The 16310-nt window shown below is 35.4% G+C and overlaps 2 protein-coding genes and 2 long non-coding RNA genes across 52 annotated transcripts in view; all 4 read right to left on the reverse strand.

The window, feature by feature from the left end:
- Window positions 1-5913, reverse strand: part of LOC126716617 (putative disease resistance protein RGA3) — a 55633-nt gene extending 49720 nt beyond the window's left edge. For all 49 annotated transcript variants that reach the window (XM_050417528.1, XM_050417526.1, XM_050417487.1 and 46 more), the window contains exons 1-3: window positions 3008-5913; window positions 1543-2130; window positions 460-666 (exon numbers count right to left, since the gene is read on the reverse strand). In XM_050417528.1, the coding sequence (XP_050273485.1) occupies window positions 2116-2130; window positions 3008-5896 (2904 nt within the window). In that variant the 5' untranslated portion in view covers window positions 5897-5913 and the 3' untranslated portion in view covers window positions 460-666; window positions 1543-2115. The remainder of the gene's footprint in view (window positions 1-459; window positions 667-1542; window positions 2131-3007) is intronic.
- Window positions 5914-14476: 8563 nt separating this feature from the next.
- On the reverse strand, window positions 14477-14920 carry LOC126716627 (uncharacterized). Its single transcript, XR_007652187.1, has 2 exons — window positions 14849-14920; window positions 14477-14736 (listed from the first exon to the last, which is right to left on the reverse strand). It is a non-coding gene; the product is annotated as an uncharacterized LOC126716627 (long non-coding RNA).
- LOC126716630 (uncharacterized) lies at window positions 14920-15315 on the reverse strand. Its single transcript, XR_007652193.1, has 3 exons — window positions 15252-15315; window positions 15059-15159; window positions 14920-14958 (listed from the first exon to the last, which is right to left on the reverse strand). It is a non-coding gene; the product is annotated as an uncharacterized LOC126716630 (long non-coding RNA).
- Window positions 15316-15355: 40 nt separating this feature from the next.
- Window positions 15356-16006, reverse strand: LOC126716510 (kinesin-like protein KIN-10B). The gene is made up of 3 exons (XM_050417329.1): window positions 15708-16006; window positions 15441-15580; window positions 15356-15370 (listed from the first exon to the last, which is right to left on the reverse strand). Exons 1-3 carry the CDS (start codon window positions 15994-15996, stop codon window positions 15356-15358), a joined length of 444 nt encoding a protein of 147 aa, XP_050273286.1. The 5' UTR covers window positions 15997-16006.
- Between the last annotated feature and the right edge of the window lie 304 nt (window positions 16007-16310).

The following is a 16310-nucleotide window of genomic DNA, read 5'->3' on the forward strand; positions in this document are numbered from 1 at the left end:
AGAATTAACAATTACATAAGTACATGTTTCAAAACATTAGGTTCATCTTTGTTGAAGTTTGATCAATGCGGACAGAACCTCAATCAGTTTATAGAGTCACTCAACACATTTATGGAGATTAAGATATCCGATTAAAGCATTAACAAATTTGTAGTTATTTCCACATAAAAAGTCATTGATCTTATAATCGATAGGCAAATGTTAAAATCTTATACTATGAAGTGTGATCAGATCTTTTATTTAATACATATATCAAAAGCATGCACAAAAAAGAACATAGGACTGAACCATTGGTGTAAGTGTCTGAGATTTTGGCCAAAATCTCATAAAAATTAATTATCAATTGTATTTCTTTGTTTTTTGGGGAATTTTTGACAGACAAGTAGGAAAATTAATTGATATTTAGTTCTAATAAAAAAAAGAAGATGAAGCAGAAGAAGAAGAGTTAGAAGAAGTTACCATGATGACATCAGACTTGCATTACTGAATCATTCCAAGAATGAACTTTGCCCACACACAAACAAATCATCTTTCACCATCGTCATCCAAAAACCTCTACTTGCAGCTAAAATCATGAACCTAAAAACATAGAAATCATAGGTCCTCTTCTTCAGTGTCCTCTTCTTTGTCTTCGTCATCTGGCCAGTCCCTAAAGGGCCAAAACCCCTAGATGCCCAAAAGAAAACCATGCGTTATTTAAACTATTAGCAACACCCATGTAAATATTAAACTATTAAAGAATAAGAAAGAGGTAGGCATTTGAGTTATTTTCTCTATATGTCAATGAGTAAGATTTGTTGCCGTGATCATTTTTTATTATTCTAAACAATTTTAGATACATCACAAGATAACTGAATCTAAGCAATCACATGCTTTGCTAGTTATGTGAATACGGAAAAATACAAATCACGTAATTCAAAGTACTCAGAATCTAATTAAAGTTGTTATTAAATTTATAATCTGTGGGACTGTTTGGCAGTCGATTAGAATATTAATTGATAAATTTAGCAAATTAAAGAAAATTCCCAAGGACTAGATTTGACATGCAACACTAAATCAAGCCAAGAATGGACTTTGCCAACACAGAGTATAGACAAAAATCAACTTTCACCATCATCATCATCCAAAAATCTCTACTTGAACCTAAAATTCCTGAACCCAGAAACACAAAGATCACAGGAACCATTTTGCTTCATCATCTTTCTACATGAACCAAAAGAGGCCATATGGGTTATTTGAGATTAGTGTTATATCTGTAGCCTTAAATGAAAAAGAGGAAAACCGTAAATGAAATAGAAAGATATAGGTAGACATTGGATCTCTTTTATGTCTATGCATATGCAAATGAATGAGATTTTTAAGGATATTCATTTGGATATTTATTAAGCAATTTTAGATAAATCACAGCATAACCGAATCTAAAAAATATATAATATAAATCGCATTCAAATGACGTGGGAAATTTTGGCAGACAAGTATAATTTTTATTAATTTATTTATTAATTTAATATTGATATATTGCAAAATAAAAGAAGAAGTTACCTCTATGTTAGGGATGTGGGAGATCTTGGGCCACTCTTCTCCTATCCCTCTTTTGCAATGTACAATGAGAATTGGACATTGGTCCATCTTCAAATTCTGTAATGGAGCTGTACGAAAGAAGTTCAGCAGTGACTTTAACTTTGGGCAATCCCAAAATATCAACTCTCGAAGACGTGGCATTATAGTGAATCTTCTGATACAGTCTTCTTTTCCTCCAATCCCATTCCATTCTTCCCAATTATCGAAACCCCAAAATGTGAGAAATATCAAATTTGGGAATAGTGTTATTATTATATTGCCTTTCTCCTTCTTTTCGGATTCTTCTATTCCCATAAATTCAACCCCTAACCTTTTTTTTTTTTGGATAAACTTCAATGAAACTTCATTAAAATAGTTCAGAACAGGGGGGAAGTTTGCCTTACAAACTTCGTATAACACCAATGGCAGACTATCCTTAAGGAAAAACGAAAATCATAGGTCCACTTCTTTGGCGTGCTCCTCTTCATCATCTTCTTCATTGTCTTCTTCTTCTTTGTCATCCTCTTCTTCGTCATCTTCTTCCTGGTCATTCGGCTAGTCCCAATACATCTACATGCCCAAAGGAAAACCATGAGTTAGTTCAAATTAGTCTACATACCAAAAATGAAGAAAATTTGCAAGACCCATATAAATATTAAAATATTAAAGAATTAGAAAGAAGTTGGCATTGGAGCTGTTTTCCCTGTATGCAAATGAGTAAGATCATTTTTGTTTAGTCTAAACAATTTTAGATAAATCACAAGATAACTGAATCTAAGCAACCACATGCTTTGCTAGTTATGTGAACATGGAAAAATACAAATTGCCTAATTCAAATTACTTAGAATCTAATTAAAGTTGTTATTAAAATTTTAATCTGTGGGACAGTTTGGCAGCCAATTAGAATATGTTAATTTTAGCAAAATAAAAGAGGATGCCCAAGGACTAGATTAGACTTGCAACTCTGAATTAAGCCAATAATTAACTTTGCCAACACACACACGCAAACGAAAATCATCTTTCACCATCATTATCCAAAAATCTTTCCTTAAAGCTAAAATTCATGAACCCAGAAACACAGAGATCATTGGTAATATTTTTGTTTATCGTATTTCTACATGCCTAAAAGAAAACCATATGATTTATTTGATATTAGTCTATGAAGTAACCGAGATTTTTATTGACTCTATGAAGCAGTTAAACGAATCTAAGGAACCACATGCCATGCATGCTAGTTATGTGTATATGTACAACAATATATAATATAAATTGCCTAATTCAAATTACTGAAAACCTGATAATTTCATCTACCAGTGTTTTTTTTTTTCCTATGGGAAATTTTGGCGGACAATTAAAATATTTAGTTTGATTTTGTTTTTTTAATTTTATATTGATATATTGCAAAAATAAAAGAAGGCCAAGGAGAAGAAGCGTAAGAAGAAGTTACCTCTGGGTTCAATTCTCGACCGTCTCTTTGCAAATGCTTGAAATCAATATTGATGTTAGGAATGTGGGAAATCTTGGGCCACTCCTCTCCTGTCCCTCTTTTGCAACGTTCTCTGAGAAATGGACTGTAAAAGATCTTCAAATTCTGTAATGGAGCTGTATGAAAGAAGTTTGGCAGCAACTTTAACTTTGGGCAAACCCAGATTGCCAAATGTTGAAGACGTGGCATTATAGTGAATCTTCTGATACAGTCATCTTCTTCTTCCTCATCTTCTTCTCCAATCCCATTCCATTCTTCCCACTTGTCCAAATATACAAATTTGAGAGATTTCAAATTTGGGAATATGATTCTTATTATATCGTCTTTCTTCTTCTTTTCTAATTCATCTATTCCCAAAAATTCAACCCCCACCTTTTTCACACTATAAGCTTCATGTATCTCTATTGATTCAAGGAACGGAAGTTTTCCCAGAGGAGGCAAATGCTCTAAATAATAGCAGTCTCTGATATAAAGTACTTTTAATTTGGTTAAGGACATCGTCCAATTAGAAAATATTGTCGATCCGCGGTAGCATTCTATGTGTAAATGTTCCAAGTTTGGAGGCGGCTCTAAGGCATTCAAAACTAATACATCTATCTCCCTTATTATTTTCTCACTATCCCATTTGCCAAACCGTAGTATCAAAGTACGAAGACCTGTTTTCTTCTTTAGTTGTGCATTCTCGGCCTCATATACATTGCTTCCCAACCCATTTATTGTAAGAGTCCCTTCAAGGTGGTTCAAATTTCTTAATTCTCCTAGTTTACATCTTTCACTGTCATCCATACCACTTATGTTGAAATAACTTAATGTTCTAAGAGAACTCAATCTCCCAAATCCTCTTGGAAACTCTAATTTTACCCAATTGTATCTGAGATCCAAAATAAAATGTCTTAGGTTAATTAGTTTACCCATCCCTTTTGGCAATTTTTGGAACTTCACACCTACGATTATAATATTCAAAATTTGTAAATTGCGTAGATTACAAATGGTTTCAGGCAATCCGTCTCCATCATAATTGACTAAATTAAGATACCTCAAATGTATGAAATTTTCAATTGCATCTGGAAGTTCCTCTAACGTATCACAATATTCAAAATTCAAAGTTAATGTTCGTAAACATTTAAAATGTTGGAATAAAGTAGATAAGTTATAATCACTTCGATATACAAAAATTAGGGTGCGCAGATTTTTTGCACTATAAATAGACTCAGGAAATTGAGTATTTTTGGGAATTTCTAATTGCAAATGGCGGGCAGTTTTATAATCTGATCCCAACTCTATGTCACTATTGATTGAGAAGCATTCATTTTTTGAAATTAATTGTGCAAAGTCATGCACTATGTCATGCATTTTGCATCTTTTTATCTTGCTATCATCCTCATCTTTCTCAAAATCTTGGAAGAAAGAGCGTATGGCTAAATTTTCAAAGTAGTCTCTAGCAATGATTTCCATCTCCATATTTCCCTTCGACTTGATATATCCTTGTGCCATCCACATAAATATCAAATTATCGCTAGAAAAGACATAATCTTTTGGAAAGACACCACAATATGAGAAACACCTTTTTAATGGTGAGGGCAAATCATAATAACTTAGTAACAACGGCGCAAAAAGACCTCTTTCAACATCTTCGAATTCCCATAGTCTACTACATAAAACCATCTCCCATTGTTCTATACTCTTCTTGAAGCGCATTAAACTTCCTAGAGTCTTTGCAGCAAGTGGCAAGCCTTTACACTTCTTCGCTATTTTTCTGCCAATGTGTTCCAGTTGCTTACACTCCTCAAAATTCTTATCACAAAGTGCTATTTTACTAAACACCAACCAACAGTCTTTGTCAGAAAGTACTTCCAAATTGATCATGTATGTACTACCCATCATCTTTGCAACTATGTTTTTACGTGTGGTGATCAGAATTTTACTACCTGGGGCACCATTTTGGAGTGCAAGCCTGAATGGCTCCCACAATGTGGAATCTTCAGTCCACACATCGTCAAAGACAAGAAAACACTTCCTTCCCTTAATCAATTCACATATTTGTTCCAATAGACTTTGCAATTCCGTAACGTTGGAGTCACCACCTCCAAAAACAAAAGCTTGAATGATTGCTCTGGCAACCTTACATTGATCAAAAGGTTCAGAAACACAAACCCAAATTCTTGTATCAAAATGGGCCTTCACCTGACAATGATTAAAGCCTAGTTGGGCAAGGGCAGTTTTCCCAATACCACCCATGCCGACCAAAGAGATGACATGGGGGTTTCTTTCCTCTTCACCACTCTCGCCCAATAAGATTCTCACTAGATCATCCCTAACTTTATCACGACCAAGAATATCAGACACATCAACAAAGGAAGTAGTTTTTGGTCTCTCAAATTCTTCATTTTCCCTTGTCAATACAAACTTGTACATCTCTCCCTCTCTGTCAATCTCATCTAATTTTTCGTTAAGTTCTTTTATCTTATGAGCAATATCACGATGATGAAAAAGATTAGGAACTGAGATGAGGGGCCATACCTTCCTCTTCTTAGCAGCACTAGTTTCAGCTTTTTCTTCTTCTTCGAATTCTTTTTGTTGTTTCTCAATCTCTGCTTTGATCATGGCAGTGTTCCACTCATCCAACACGTCGTCGATCTCGTAGGATACGTGTTTGAGTTTATCTAACCAAAGCTTCACAGCTTCATCCTTCAGTTGCCTTTTCTCTGCATCGTTGAGCATTGCCTGGATGGTGTCGAATTTTCTTTCAAGCTTTTTGACTTCTCCGTTAACATTTGCAATCAACGTGAACTCTGAAGTAATGAAAGAACTAAGCTGGTCCTTGATAGCAGAAACAAGAGCCCAAGCCATCGTTGGAAGTTGGAGGCGAAAATGGGTAATTACCCATCAAGATGAAACTATTCAGTTAGTTGGCCCGGTTTTGAAAGAAATTGGGAAACTAGCAACTCGAGCCTCAGAGGCTCGATTTTGGGCCCCTAAATCGAGCCTCTGAGGCTCGGTTTAGGTTGTTTGATGTGGCAAAAATCCACGTGGCGTTTACATGAAACTCGAGTCTCAGAAACTCAAGTTCCACGTAGATGCCACGTGTTAAAATCGAGTCTCTGAGACTTGGTTTCAGTTTAAGTAAACCGAGTCTCAGAGACTCGAGTTTTAAGCAAAAAAACGCGCGCATGTTTAACTTTGAAACCGAGTCTTAAAGACTCGAGTTTTAAGGCAAACTGAACTCGAGTCTTATATAAATGTATTTATATAAATATTTAATTATATAGTTGTAGCTTTTGTTTAGCTGGGAATGTTTTGTGGTTTAAGGTTCTAGTTCTTTGAGATTAATAAGCTTTTTGAGGCTCTCATAGTTGGATAGTACATGGTATTTGCTTTTTGTTATTTGAGCATAGGTATAAAGGTGTTTATGTATTTGTGGCTGCATACCTTTGGCTTAAAAAAAAAAAAATACGTATATATATTTATATTTATATTTATATGTATATTTATACAACTATATAATTAAATATTTATATATACATATTTTTATTTATATATTTATAAAACTATATAATTAAATAATTAAATATTTATATAAATATATTTATATTTATACAACTATATATATAAATACTTATATAAATATATTTATATAAATATATAAATATTTAATTATATAGTTGTATAAATAGGCTAAATATAAATATATTTATATAAATATTTAATTATATAGTTGTATAAATAGGCTAAATATATAAATATATTTATATTTATATATTAAATTAGATGATATGTCTAATTTGATTGATCATGATTATATTCACATTAGTGTTTTTTTTTTCTTTTTTTGTCTGATGAACCCTGCTCTATGTTATTTCATCAATAGTAGTGTAATAGGGTATGGCATTAATTTAAAATTACTTGAATGATGTTGTTACATAATTGCACTCATTCATTTGCACATCCTCATGACTTTTGTTGTTTGGTTTGATATTTTTATTTATATTTTTGTTAGAGCTGAGTTTCAATTTTGTAATGGGGGTGAGTTTTGTCTTCAGTTTTTTTATTTGTTTGAGTATGAAATTATAATGATTGAGTGTGTTTGTATGTGATGTGGGGTGAGTATATGCAATTGTTACACTTTTAGAAGTTGCGATTCTTGTACTTTGAGTAGATAGAAAAGGTTTTGTAATTGATGTTAAATCAAAGAGATCAAATATGTCACTAACATAAATTTACTTGGCTCTCTAATAGGTTCACAATCTTTGAAGAATATTGACATAAATGTATACTTTGGTGGACCCCTTTACAATCCTGAAGGGATTGACGGATTTCCATTTAGAGGGGAGGGTATTGAATGCTACTACATGATGTTACGTCGTAAGTTGAAGACGTTGACTGATTTGAAGAGGAAAATAATGGACGAATTGAAATTGAACCCTGCTTGGTATGACATCAAGATTATCTATCGTTACCCACAAGAAGTTCTTCATGAACGGATAAATTACGGGTATATGGCGATTAAAGAAGATAAACATGTAAAGATGATGTTTAATAGGATCCAGAAAATGTCCCAAGTAAATGCTGCTGAGTTGTATGTAAGTTTGGAGGCGAGTGTAGACAACAGTACTGAGGTGGTGCAAGAAACATCTACGGCTTTACAATTTACAACCCTAGATAATGGATGCACTACAATGGGAGGGTATGCAATGGGAGGTTATACGCTCCCATCTCAAGATTATGTTGCAAATACTGGTGAAACCCTCTACTCTCAAGAGACACATTTAGAGGAGGAAGACGAAGATCATGCTGCGAATGATAACATAAATAATGATGATATGGATCAGTACGAAGAGAGGATTGAGCAAGGTGACTTTGAGAACGATGTGGATGAGCATGAAGTCGTTCCTAATTTTGAAGAGGAAAATATGGAGTACCATGATGAAGGTGATGCAGATGATGATGATATTGGTGTCCAGCATGATACAGATACGACCATTGGCTACAGAGCTCCTGCGGACTCATTCTACGCAAATACTTGGGAAGATATGGTTGATCCTTCACTTCTTCAGATACCATTTCTTTGTACTTGGCAAGATGGGATGCATTTTTGTAAAGGGTTGACTTTTGCAAATAAAGCTGCGGTAAAGCGTGCATTGATAATATACGCAGCAAAGGATAATAGAAATTTCTCCATCCAAAGGTCGAGCACAACTCAATTGTGCGCCGCATGCGTTGACGACAACTGCAAGTGGTACGTTGGGGCATACATGAAGTCTAAATTGAATGGTCTGTGGATGGTCACGTCTTATGTGGGTCCACACAGTTGTATACTCTTTGGGCTGCGAAGAGACGGTAGAATGATGGATTCTAATTTTGTTGCATCAGAAATTGTGGGAAGATTGCGAAAAAAGCACACTGCTACTATTGATGAGCTTTGGGAGATCATACGTACTAAGTATGATCATGAGCTTTCTTACTATAAAGTATGGGATGCATTTTTGTAAAGGGTTGACTTTTGCAAATAAAGCTGCGGTAAAGCGTGCATTGATAATATACGCAGCAAAGGATAATAGAAATTTCTCCATCCAAAGGTCGAGCACAACTCAATTGTGCGCCGCATGCGTTGACGACAACTGCAAGTGGTACGTTGGGGCATACATGAAGTCTAAATTGAATGGTCTGTGGATGGTCACGTCTTATGTGGGTCCACACAGTTGTATACCCTTTGGGCTGCGAAGAGACGGTAGAATGATGGATTCTAATTTTGTTGCATCAGAAATTGTGGGAAGATTGCGAAAAAAGCACACTGCTACTATTGATGAGCTTTGGGAGATCATACGTACTAAGTATGATCATGAGCTTTCTTACTATAAAGTATGGGACGCAAAACAAAAGGCAATTGCTAAGATTTTTGGGGATTGGGAGGAGTCTTACCAAAGGTTGCGAAAGTTGTTGTTGGCATACTTGGATCAGGATTCGGGTACCCAGTATAGCTATCACACCATACCTAAGCCATTAGAAGGTACTACGTTACTGCGCTATGTATATTGGGCATTCGCTCCATGCATTGCTGCATTCCAGTATTGCAGGCCAGTGATCAGTATTGATGGAACTCATTTATATGGTAAATACAAAGGGGTATTGATGATTGCAATGGCAATGGATGCTAATCAAAAGGTTTTGCCTATCGCCTTTGCTGTTGTGGATAAGGAGTCAGGGGCTAGTTGGGGGTGGTTTTTAGAGTGTCTCAGGACTTCGATAGAGCGTGTTATTGAAAACAAGGACATTTGCATTATTTCTGACCGACATAAAGGTATCAAATGCGCCATTCGAGAGTGGCCTAGAGGGCAAGACGGAAGAGAACGGGTATATCATCGATATTGCCTTCGACATGTTGCTAGCAACTTCAACACACACTTTGATAACCCGACTCTAAAGGCATTGGCCTTGAAAGCTGGATATGCGACTCATGATGCTAAATTTGTGTCCATAATGCAAACCATTAAGGAGGCCGAGATTAATTTACTGAGGGGTGTAGACCCTACTGATCGCCGGATTATACGTTATATGCCATACACATATCTAATGAGTGAGGATGAAGACAAATGGACCCAGTCATATGATGGTGGAAGACGTTACGGGGCAATGACAACCAATATCTCTGAGTGCTTTAATGGGGTTCTTAAAGGTGCCCGCGGTTTGCCCATTGCTGCAATGGTTGAGTTCACTTTTTTTAAACTTGTTGCATATTTCCATGATCGACATAAACAAATTACTTCTGATCTCTCTCGAGGTAAGGTGTGGAGTGATTATGCAATGGAGATCTATAACAAAAATGAGCAGAAAATTGCAGGACACACTCTGAGGAATTATAATCATGCAGAGGGTATATATCAAGTGGTTACCCCATATAACGACCATAGAGCTGGAGGGGGAAATCACAGTCATGATGTGCGCATATTTGATAGAACATGTGGTTGTGGAAAGTGGCAAAACTTGAAGATCCCTTGATCACATGCAATTAAAGTTCTTAAAGGTCTGCATCTCGATGCGCCCAGCTATATTGACCCATGTTACAGTCTGAACAACGCCATTCTCACATATTCACATAATTTTGTGGTGCCAAAGTCAGAGTCATTATGGACAGACGTTCGCGGACCACGGTGGGTGCCTGACCCACAATTGTTGCGGGCCAAAGGTCGTCCTACGATGTCAAGAATAAGGAATGAAATGGATGGGGTACGGCGAGAACGGGGAAGCCGGAGGGAAGATCCGGAGTTGAGGGAGATTCAACCGAGGCAACGATGTAGAGTGTGTCATCAAGAGGGGCATAACCGTAGATGCTGTCCCAATTCCCATGGGGCTTCGACAAGTGGTAGTGCTATGAACTAGGCAAGTGCCGTCACTGTTTTTATATAATATACTCAGAATGTCATTTGGTTTTTGTTCTTTGCATTTGGAAACTAATAACCGTATTTAATGTTTGTCAGGCAAGCGGAGACTTGATTTTCGTAAGTGACATTGTACGTGGGACTTGTCGTGATCTTCTGTATGGACAAGCTAGGTGATTATGTAGAGTATGTTGTATCAGTATGGACAAGTGTTAGGTGAATATGTATAATATGTTATATCAGTATGGAGCTTCCGCTAGGCGAATATGTAGACTATGTTGTATTAACTTAGTTGTTATTTTGTTTATTGTTGTAAATTACGGATAATTGAACTATTTGCTATCCATTTTACTCGTTACATTAGTTGCGTGATGCAGCTTTTTCCTATAATACGAACAATGATATTACTTTGGCAAGTTGCCCTTCTAGTATTGAACTGCCATTGTGTGCTAAGACTTTTTGTCGAACAATAATTTTATTGAATAGTTACTGTTTTAATCTGGTTGTAGAACTTTAATGTATGCTCCGTTCGCGTATCACAGCGTATGTAGTTGTTTGATGTGTTCTGGACCCTGGAAAATTTGCTGCAGGGGAGAAAATTAATTCTGGTCCATGCACCTGCGGCAAAAAAAAAAAAAAATTTCCCAGTGGAACTCGAGTATCTTATACTCGATTTCCATAAATAGAAATCGAGTCTCTAAGACTCGATTTCCATTTATGGAAACCGAGTATAAAATACTCGAGTTCTACTGGGAATTTTTTTTCCTTTTTAATTTTGCCCCAATTTGGTGACCTGCGGCCAAAAAAGAAAAAAAAATTCCCAGTGGAACTCGAGTATCTTATACTCGGTTTCCATAAATGGAAATCGAGTCTTAGAGACTCGATTTCCATTTATGGAAACCGAGTATAAGATACTCGATTTCTATAAGTAGAAACCGAGTCTTAGACTCGATTTCCATTTATGGTAACCCCATTTCTACTGGGATTTTTTTTTTTCAATTTTTTGTTATTACCCCATTTGAGAACTAATTTCAGGTAATTTTTTACTAAACCGCCAACATCGAAGAGTAAAGTAAATCCAAAAATATAACTGAAATGAACAAAATAAAATTATACAATCTGGTTTATTTGTTTTCAACTGCCAACATCTAAGTAACCCAACCCTGTAAATCCAAAAAAAAAGAAAAAGAAAAGAAAATCAACATCTCATGTCTTCACAATCCAACAATACACAAAAAGCACACATTCAGTATAATTTCATATCACATTGTAATGCACAAACTATAAGCAAGAAAATTGAGTGGAATATTAAAAGTTCAAACTTGTTCTTTTAATTTTATTTTGAATATAATTGAAGTTCTAACTCTAATTAGCTCATTTACAACCACTACATGGTAGGATTGATCCCTGAGTGCTATGTCTCATGCTACAGCTACACATGCCCAGAAAACTAAGCCACATGTGCTTGTCCACTAAGCACAGATTTTTAATTATCATTCTGGTCGTCTAACCAATAGATTGATAACAGATTGACAGTCATTGTCTACGGACATTCTTGTCAGATACTTGAAGTAAAACACATATTACATAAAAATGTATCACAATAAGAATATTTAACAAAATAAACAGAGATGCCAGTGGTATTTAAAAAACTTCAACAAAGTGTGGGCACCCCCATGTGGCTTTTATATCCATACAAAGAACAGAGCTGTTAGCTGTGTGTGAAGAACAAAGCCACGGATCAATTATATTCAGGGTGGTGGAGTGAAACAAAACATTAACATGGAGACACACTACTTCCATAGCTTCCGCAATGACATGTTTTTCTCGGTCTCCTTCTTCATTACCTTTGCCACTACCATCTCAAAATCTTCTTGTGTTACATCAACCCTCCTCTCCCTCAGAGCAAACATCCCAGATTCTGTGCACACAGCCTGCAGCAAACAAAATAAACGAAAAAAGGAAGAAGGGATAATATGATTATGCACAGAGAAAACACACAATCTTTCACTTCTGAAGACTTTAATAGCCCAGTGCAATAGGTCGTTATGGAATTAACAAGACAATACTTATCATTCTGTCCAAATCCATCGAAAAGAGTTGAGATTGTTTAAATTGAATAAAATACTGGCAATCTTTACAAGAATGAAGCCTATTTTGACATGCTTGCCAAATACTTACAATAAGAGATGAATCTGTTTAAATAGTTGAGGTCACAATAAAGAAAAGTACCAAAAACTAAACAACCCAATCTGCATAATGAAAACACACACGATACCTTTATTTTATTTGATGCTTCAAATCCATCCAGCTGGTTGAGAAGCTCCAGCATAGTCCGCTGCACTTCACTGTCACCATTGCCACTACCAGTTTAAATGCAGAAAGTAAAAGGGTACACGAGGCAAACCTCCTTTATCTCTTTAATTTGCTGGTCAAGACCGCCAATCATGTCATATGTGGAATCTGGAACCTTTTCAACTTTCATGAGGTTGACCAATGGATCAACTTTGCTTGGCAAGATTAAATGAAGCACATAACTGTCATTATGGAGAGCAACTCTTGTTGATGGAGTTATCTTGGTGATATCGATATTTTTATCAATGTCAACAACATATTTCCGTTCAATTGTAAGATTGTAAACAATATGAAACATTAGATAAAAATGTATTCAAAAGGGTACACGAGGCAAACCTCCTTTATCTCTTTAATTTGCTGGTCAAGACCGGCAATCATGTCATATGTGGAATCTGGAACCTTTTCAACTTTCATGAGGTTGACCAATGGATGAACTTTGCTTGGCAAGATTAAATGAAGCACATAACTGTCATTATGGAGAGAGCAACTCTTGTTGATGGAGTTATCTTGGTGATATCGATATTTTTATCAATGTCAACAACATATTTCCGTTCCATTGTAAGATTGTAAACAATATGAAACATTAGATAAAAATGTATTCAAAAGGGTACACGAGGCAAACCTCCTTTATCTCTTTAATTTGCTAGTCAAGACCGCCAATCATGTCATATGTGGAATCTGGAACCGTTTCAACTTTCATGAGGTTGACCCATCAACTTTGCTTGGCAAGATTAAATGAAGCACATAACTGTCATTATGGAGAGCAACTCTTGTTGATGGAGTTATCTTGGTGATATCGATATTTTTATCAATGTCAACCACTAATTACACTTCTTCAATTGTAAGATTGTAAACAATATGAAACATTAGATAAAAATGTATTCAAACTGTTTTCAAACCATCTCTTATTAACAAAAAGGCACTCCTAAGGCACTCCTTGTGCATGTAATAGTCTATTCCCTTGCTAAAATATCATTACTTTTCAAAAAAAAATATAGTTAAAAAACAGCTGCAAATTTACAATTGAGTGCATTCATATAGGAATATTACTTACCTTAACTAAAACGTTATTCTTCCCCATTATTTTGACAAATAGTGTGTATATATATAACTTTAAAACTATATCAATGTTAATATAAATGTGCTAATTTCGACTTTCAACATTTAAATGAAGTTAATTTTATTCTTAGAAATTGGTTTTAAAAGTGTATGAACAACACTATTGATACAACTAATAGTTGGGGAAATTGATTTGAAAGTCGAGGGACAAAATTGATACTATTAAATGGCTTGAAAAATTTACGATGCTCTAAAAGTATAGGTTTAGGAACTATTTTTAAAAGCATTTGATAAAAAAAAAATTAACTAACTTTTTGTCCTTAAAAATGATTTGGTAACAAATAATCTAAGGGCATCTGTTAACAAGACCCAACTAAAACTAAAACTGTGACAAATTTATAAAAACCAAAATCTCTTTAATTTGGCCATTTTATTATTATTATTTTTTTTTTTGGAGGGTGGCCATTTTATTAAAGTTACTAAAAAAATTCACACCTAATGATGACATTGGCTTGATTTTGCCACGGCTGAGTGATTAAATTGATACAAATAGTATTTCTAAAAAAAAATTTATTGATACAATTATACAAATAGTAGTTGAGTGTTAAATTAAATTTAGCCCAAATAGTTTGAAACCAAGTTAGTAATTTAACATTCCATTTATTTTATTTGTTTACAAATCTTTTTTTCTTTTTTTGGGTAAAGAATCTACAAATGTAGTTCAAAGTTTGCATCTGTCGTTGCCAATGGTTGCAAGTTTCAGAACAGCAACAACAACCATCTTTGATGCAACCACTATCACATACAAAATTTTAAGATTCATTCCAAGAAGGTTCGTGGTAGGCACCCCAACTTTCCTTCATCCAATTGATTTTCCTTCCTTTCACTGGCTTCTCATAGCTGCACAATAGAAATACTTATAATACTTAGCAAGAGGAATTGTTCATCAAATTCCTATCAATTTGAAAGTCATTGTTCAAATGGAAATATGAATAGCTCCAAAAGATCTTACCCATCAAAAAAGTCAAAAGAACTCTTGAATTGATCAGGCAAATTGAGAAGTGAAAAGTCTTCGAAGGTCCACGGTCCCTGTTAAGCTATGTTATGAATGCAAAAAGCAACCTGCCATCATTTGTGAAGCTGTGTTAGATCCTAACAAATAGAAATTCCCAAGTTGACCACAATTCTGTAGGTAACCCAGATCAGCGCAAGGACACCTTACCTTGGCATTTTTATAGAGTACCCTTGATTTGTACTTTGTTTTTAGGTAGCATGGAAGAAGAGCAGTGTGCCAATCATTGGCAATGAAGACAACATCCTCCCCTGCAAGAAGCAGAAAAGAACATCCTTAATGAAGCTATTTATTTTAAGACACTTTAAGTTTAAGAAACAGAAAATGGTTCCAATGTCCACACCATATGGTCCAGAGAAATGTTCACTACTTTTTAAGTTCAGAACCCTTGGTGCCTCCAGAGCAGCCTGAAATTTATAAGAGGGGAAAAAAGACATCGTTTTTCAGCTATCTACTCAATGTCTGAAATGTTAATAACTATATGTAAATGAGGTGTTAGTACAAGGCGCATCTTACAATTTCAGATTCTTACCTCCAAGCAAGCATCGGCCAGACCTTTGTTATTATTCAGTGCATAAATCACATTGGACAATGCAAACAAAGACTGGTTGATCTTGGCACTCTCTAGGAGACGAATTCCTTCATTGCAGGTCCTTCTATTATCTTCATTACCTGTTTAAATTACAGGCAGAATTACACAAATCAAAATTTGGGAAAGACCAGAAATAAACCCCTCTTTTAGTCTTACGTACAGTTGAGCTATGACCCTGTAATTGCACAACTTAAAAGAGGAAATAACCTGCCAAGTCTATAAGGTTCAGCTTCCCAGTAACAACAGCCTCAGAGCCATCACCATAAGGAGTAGAAACGGCAATCACTAGCACCCCATGGCTCCTACTAGAGACATCGTTAAGCCCGGTGTGCGCGATTTTCCTCCTCTGAATCCCACAAGAAAATATCTCATAGAATTCAGACATCGACTTCACAGGGACCTGAGATAGTCCGCGGAGATGAATTTGCCCGTTTTTATCATCCAAAACTGCAATTTCCTTCCCCTTGAGCTCTAAAAGATCGTAGCACCTGTCCATATAGACCTCATGACAACTGTAATACAATGAATAAAGTCGAAAATCATACAAAGTGAAACCCAATAGAGGTAACTTTAATGCTAAAAAACTCTGCACAGTGACACAACAACTTACTGCAAGAGCCTTAGCTGAATCTCCTTCAGTTAAAATGAAGGTACATTTATCAGCCACCCACATTAAAAGCCTACAAAAATTTTGAAGCTACGGCTGTATAAATATAAATTGAGTTTGTTTTTCTGATAAAAATCTCGTTATGCTAATTCAAGGTTGCAATATTTGGGAAACAAGCATACCTTTTTATTCAATTAAGGTTT

Source organism: Quercus robur, chromosome 3 (assembly GCF_932294415.1).
Source record: "Quercus robur chromosome 3, dhQueRobu3.1, whole genome shotgun sequence".
NCBI lineage: Eukaryota > Viridiplantae > Streptophyta > Magnoliopsida > Fagales > Fagaceae > Quercus > Quercus robur.